The sequence below is a fragment of the Mirounga leonina genome, unplaced genomic scaffold (genome assembly GCF_011800145.1).
Source record: "Mirounga leonina isolate KUSES-001 unplaced genomic scaffold, KU_Mleo_1.0 Mir_376, whole genome shotgun sequence".
NCBI lineage: Eukaryota > Metazoa > Chordata > Mammalia > Carnivora > Phocidae > Mirounga > Mirounga leonina.
In genome coordinates this window covers 5,026,671-5,032,302 of record NW_023270718.1, presented here as the reverse complement: position 1 = coordinate 5,032,302, position 5,632 = coordinate 5,026,671, and the positions used below count along the sequence as shown (strand labels likewise).

At 56.7% G+C, this 5,632-nt stretch overlaps 1 protein-coding gene across 1 annotated transcript in view; it reads right to left on the bottom strand.

Annotated features, from left to right (window-relative positions):
• Positions 1-269: 269 nt before the first annotated feature.
• Positions 270-5,632, bottom strand: part of ALDH16A1 (aldehyde dehydrogenase 16 family member A1) — a 13,677-nt gene continuing 8,314 nt past the window's right edge. Inside the window, exons 9-17 of the mRNA XM_034986983.1 lie at positions 5,423-5,506; positions 5,076-5,212; positions 4,786-4,891; positions 4,309-4,439; positions 3,838-4,005; positions 3,341-3,542; positions 1,561-1,746; positions 1,114-1,236; positions 270-552 (exon numbers count right to left, since the gene is read on the bottom strand). Of these exons, the coding sequence (XP_034842874.1) occupies positions 391-552; positions 1,114-1,236; positions 1,561-1,746; positions 3,341-3,542; positions 3,838-4,005; positions 4,309-4,439; positions 4,786-4,891; positions 5,076-5,212; positions 5,423-5,506 (1,299 nt within the window). The 3' untranslated portion in view covers positions 270-390. The remainder of the gene's footprint in view (positions 553-1,113; positions 1,237-1,560; positions 1,747-3,340; positions 3,543-3,837; positions 4,006-4,308; positions 4,440-4,785; positions 4,892-5,075; positions 5,213-5,422; positions 5,507-5,632) is intronic.

Sequence of the window (5,632 nt, the reverse complement as noted above, 5' to 3'; positions counted from 1 at the left end):
GCTTTATTTTATACCAGCACACCACAGATCCTGAAACAACGCCTTGGCAGAGAAAGTCAAAGAGCGAGAGCCTCAGGATGGAGAAGACCAGGGGGGAAACAAGAGGCCCTGGGCCCCTGCCCGGGGCTTCTCGGAGTTCCCTTTATCTGTTTCACAAACACTGTGTTGTACTGGAGCCAGCCCACCTGGCTGCTGAGTCTCAGAACTCGGATGAGCTCAAGCAGACCAGAAGTTGCTACTCCCCGACTTCCTCCCCTCAGAAGCACAGCCAAGGTTGGTCAGAGTTTATTGGAGGGCATGGGAGTCATAATAAAACAAAGTTCTAGGCTTCTGGTGTCTGTCAGGGTCCATCTCTCCTCTGGCCAAGATGCAGCGGGTGGCACTTGGGCATCAGTCCCCCATGGGCAGCCACAGGGCCTTGGTCCGTGCTGCCCGCAGCCCCAGCTCTGCGCCTGCCCCCTTGGCCTCCTGATCCCAGGCCCGAGGGCAGCCCCGGTTCACCCACACCGGCTTCAGGTTTCCTGCTGAGGCCCACTCCACAAACTGGGAGCCCTGGCATGAGAAGAGGGGGATCAGCACTTCCATCAGCTTGGTCGCCAAGCAGGTGTTTCCTTGGCAACAAGGACTATTACTGAGGGGCCTGCCGGCTTGACCTAGGCTCTGTTGCTACAATGCTCAATCTGTAGTCGGCCGACCTTCTAGATACTGAGGGAAACAAGGCTGACCTTTGTGGCTAGGGGATTTCCTCCCCATTAACAGCCCACGTTCAAAGGAATGGGGCCTGATGTTCTTGGTGACAAGGAGTTCCCGTTACCATCAGGAGGGTGGACTGCGGGCCTCTGGTTCGGCTACCAGGGTGTGGTCCTTAGCAACGGGTTGTCCAGTGAGATGAGGTCTTGGGCCGGGCGGGATAGGAGGCCCTCGCTGCTATGCTAAGGAGATCCCCTTCCTTAGCAACCGGGGATCTAAAGGGGCAGGATCTCAGAACCTGGTTGCCAAAGAGTCTCTCCTCCCTAGCAACGGAAGCTCTAGGGGGCACTGCCCTGGTTCTAGAAAAGGACGAGGCTGTCGGTGAGGTTTGAGATGCTGAAGAGACAGCAAAACAAAGGGTACCTGGGCAGATCCGAAGTACCACAGGGCCTGGACGTCCTGGTGCAAGGCCAGGCAGCGGGTCAGGTGGTCCCGGTCGCCGGTCACCACATTCACCAGGCCTGCTGGCAACAAGGCGGCCATATCCTAGGGGACGGCAGAGAGGATTGGGCAGAAAGGGCGTCAGAGACCCCGCAAGCAACAGGCTGGGTGAGGAGTGAGCATCTGGGGAGGACCCTTGGGGCTCCTGGAAGGAATGGGACCCGGGTCATGACTGGCCAACGCTCAAGGCCTGGACAGAATGGTCCCGGGGTCCATGAGCAGTGCAGGCTGGGACTGGGGGTGGGGGTGGGGACTGGGGTTACCATGGTTACCAAGGGGGTGGGTCAAGTGCAGGTCCCGGGGCACCTTCCATCCATCTTCTGGCCCAGGGGCTTCGGGAAGCAGTAGCAGGAAGGCAGACAACTGTACCTGGCAGACCTCCAGGGCAGGGATGGGACAGGCTCCGCTGGGCACCATGACCACCGCGTTGCCGTGGGCCAGTGCGGCGGCCAGCAGGGACACGAAGGCAAGCAGGGGCCATTCGTTAGGGCACACAATGGCCAGCACGCCCAGCGGCTCCCGTAGCCGGAGGACGGGGCCTTTCAGCTCTGCCACCTGTGGGCACAGGCAGGAAGTCAAGGGCCGGGCACAGGAGCCTCATCATCTGCCCCTTTCCTCCTCTCCCCACCTCTGCTTCTCTATAACAACTCCAAAGAGGATTCATCAGGTGATAGTGCAGAGCAGACTCGAGCCAGACTGTTGGTGGCTCCGCCACTCATCAGCTGTGTGACCTTGGGTGTGACCGTACTTAACCTCTCTGGGCCTCAGTTTCCCATCTTTCAAACGAGGCTAATGATGCTTACCTCAGAGGTTTGTTGTTAAAACGAAGTAAGTTACTGCGTGTAGAGGGCTTAGAACCTAGCTGGTGGGTTTGTCTCTGTGTGCATGTGTGTATAATTTTTTTTTTTTAAATTTTATTTATTTATTTGAGAGAGAGAGTGAGAGAAAGAGCACAAGAGGGGGAGCGGGAGAGGGAGAAGCAGACTCCCTGCTGAGCAGGGAGCCCGACGCAGGACTCGATCCCGGGACTCCAGGATCATGACCTGAGCCGAAGGCAGTCGCCTAACCAACTGAACCACCCAGGCGCCCTAATTTTTTTAAAACTTTATTGAATATAATTGACATTTACCAAGCTGCATGCATTTTAAAAGAGTACACTTTGATAATTTTTTTTTTTTTTAAAGTAACTCTGTGCCCAACATGGGGCTTGAACTTGCGACCCTGAGATCAACAGTTTTATGCTCTACTGACTGAGCCAGCCTGATGCCCCCAATTCGGTAGGTTTGGACATCTATACATATTGGTGAAACTGTCACCACAATCAAGATAATGAACTTCACTCCACAAAATCTCCTTGTGCCCCTTAGTGATCCTTCCCACCTGACTCTATCTGAACCCTCTCTGTCCTCAACCACTGATCTGCGCCCGCTCACTACAGATTAGTTTGTATTTTCTAGAATTTTCTAGATACAGAATCATATAGTCTCCACTATTTTTTTTTTATTTGGCTTCTTTCACTCAGCATAGTCCTTTTGAGATTCATCCACGGAATAGCCTGTTCGCTCCTGAATGCTGAGTAGGAGTCTACTGTTATGGGTGTAGCACACTTTATCTATTAACCTATCAAAGGATGTTTGGATTACTTCCATCTTTTATTTTATTTATGTATTTATTTGTTTTAAAAATAAACTCCACGCCCAACATGCGACTCAAACTCACTCCCCCAGAGTTCCAGAGTCACATGCACTACTAACTGAGCCAGCCAGGCGCTGCTAGATTGTTTCCAGTTTTCAGCTACTATGAATAATGCTGCTATAAAATTTGGATGTAAATCCTTGTATGGATACGTGCTTTTATGTTCTCAGATTAAAACCTAGGAATTAGGGGTGCCTGGGTGGCTCAGCTGATTGAGCGTCTGACTCTTGGTTTAGGCTCAGGTCATGATCTCAGGGTCGTGAGACTCAGCTCCGTCTCAGGCTCCACGCTCTCAGTACAGAGCCTGCTTGAGATTCTCTCTCCCTCTGCCCTACCGCTCATGCGCGCTCGCTCTCGCTTTCTCTCTCCCCAAGTCTGGCTCACTCCCAAATCCTTGCTCTAACCCCTACCCCAGGCTGTCCAAGCTGTCTGCCGGCCCACCGAACCCTCTCACCTGCAAGACATGGCCTTGGGCCTGGGCACGGGCGCCCCATGCCCGAAGCTGCCTCGCACTCAGCTCTACCTCCACCTTGGCGTCCTTGAGCTCCATGCCGTGCCTCTCCAGCCTCGAGGCGAGGGCAGACTCCCGGCGCTCCAGGGCAGTTGCCAGGGCCCACAGCAGAGTTGCCCGGGCCCCTGGTGACTGACCCACCCAGCTGTGTGTGTGGGGAGACACAGTGCAAATCAGGAGTCGGCTTCCTGGTCCTGGCCCTTTCCAGATGTCCTTCCTCTATCGGCAGCCCCTATGATGGGGCTCCAGGCCCCATGGCCCGTCTGCCTGGGGAGGGGAGTGGGGGGGGTGACCCGAATCCCATCAACCTTGGGAGCTCAGACTTCATAACCCACTGGTCCTCGGGACCCAGACCCCACACACCATCAGCCTGTGGGGGTCTCAGACCACCCTCTCTAATGCCCCATGACCTCTGGGTTTTCCCACATGATCCCCCTTACCCAGGGGCAGCCTGGTGAGCGGCCTCCACAGCCCCTCGGATATCCTTGGCTCCACCCTCAGCCACATAGCCGTGGAGATTGCCTTGTGAATTCTTGATGGGTCTGGAGCTCCGGGCCCCAGGAGCTTGGAAACGGCCGCCGATGAAGAGCCCATAAGGGGTTGCTGGGCTGGAGCAGGGTGAGGCGTGGGGGTGGGTCCCGGGGCCAGGTCCACTCAGACCCCACGCTCCACCCCACTGAGCCTCTGGGAGAGCACAGTCCTTCATTTAACAGGACTGAGACTCTCCTTAGGCATAGGGGCTGGGTGTGGCGCCACAAGACCCAGAATGCAATTCTGGGCAGCACCCGGGACCCCTCGAGATAGCTCTAATGACTGCCTCCCCACAGTCCACGGGGAGCCTGCCACAACTTTCCTTCTCCCCTTCCACACCCCCAGGGATTGTCACAGTTGCAGACCCTGGCACAGCTCACCTGGGTCCTATTTCGGGTCCAGCTGGCAGGGTTGAGGGGACGGCAAGGCCAAAAGTGTCATAGTTCAGATTCTCAGAAAAGTAAGACAGCCTGGCGGGGGTCCCTGAGGGCCGCAGGTACTCATACAGACCCTGGAAGAGGAGCAGTGTCAACAGGGCACAAGGTGGGGCGCCTGGGTGGCTCAGATGGTTAAGCGACTGCCTTCGGCTCAGGTCATGATCCCGGGGTCCTGGGATCGAGTCCCGCATCGGGCTCCCTGCTGGGCGGGGAGCCTGCTTCTCTCCCTCTGCCTCTGCCTCTCTCTCTCTCTCTCTCTGACTCTCATGAATAAATAAAAAAAATAAAATAAAAATAAAAAAAAATTAAATTAAAAAAAAAAACATTAAAAAAAAATGCAGCACCTTTCCCTTTAAAAAAAAAAAAGGGCACAAGGTGGCTGAAGGGGGTGATGACGGGGCGGAGGAGGGGTGCACTCACGTCGGGGCCCCCGTGCCAGGAAGACCCACTCTCCCTGCAGCCACCCGTGGGCACTTCAGTGTCTCGCAGGCCGTGGGCGTTGATCCAGACCGTGCCCACCCGGAGCCTGCGGGGAGAGGAGGGGATGTGAGCAAGAACGCCAAGTCACAGGGGGCCGGGAGTCGGAGAGGTGGGGTGGGTGGGCAGAGACCCGGAGAGAGAGGGATGGAGGCCTCAAGACTGAGAGGAAGAGCAGAAGCTTGGGCCCCCCCAACAGGCTGCCTCCTGTGCCCCAGCAGGTGCCGACTGACCCACAGCCCAGCTCCAGGGCCTGCCCTAGTCTCTCGCTCCACACACTGGCACTGGCTCCTCGGGGCGTCCCGTTGGCCATGGCCAGGGCCTCCTTAGCTGTACGGAATGGGGAGGCCACGACCACGGGCCAGGGCACCTGGAAGGGGGATGGTGGAACTCAGGTGGCCTGGCCAGCTCCTCTCTCCAACATCCCAGCCATTAGGGGAGCAGCCTACAACAGTTAGCAGTCCCCAAACCCAGACCCAGTGGTCACCCCACTGGGGCCTCTGCAGGCGTAGCGTTGCTGCTCAGGTCTGGCTGCAGATGGGTGGACAGAATGGGATCTCCAGGGCCCTAGAGGGCTCACCTCTGCCTGGGTACATGGAGAAGCCGGGGGCAGGTCAGAGACCAAAGTTGGGGGGAAGAATAGGCTGTCACCAGCCTGAAAAACCTGAAGAGAAAGAAACAGATTGGCAAGTTCACTTCTAGCCCCTCCTCCCTCAGACCCAGGAGTCCTCGCCCCCAGCTGCCTCCTCCCTCAGACCCAGGAGTCCAGGCCCCCAGCCCCCTTCCTCCC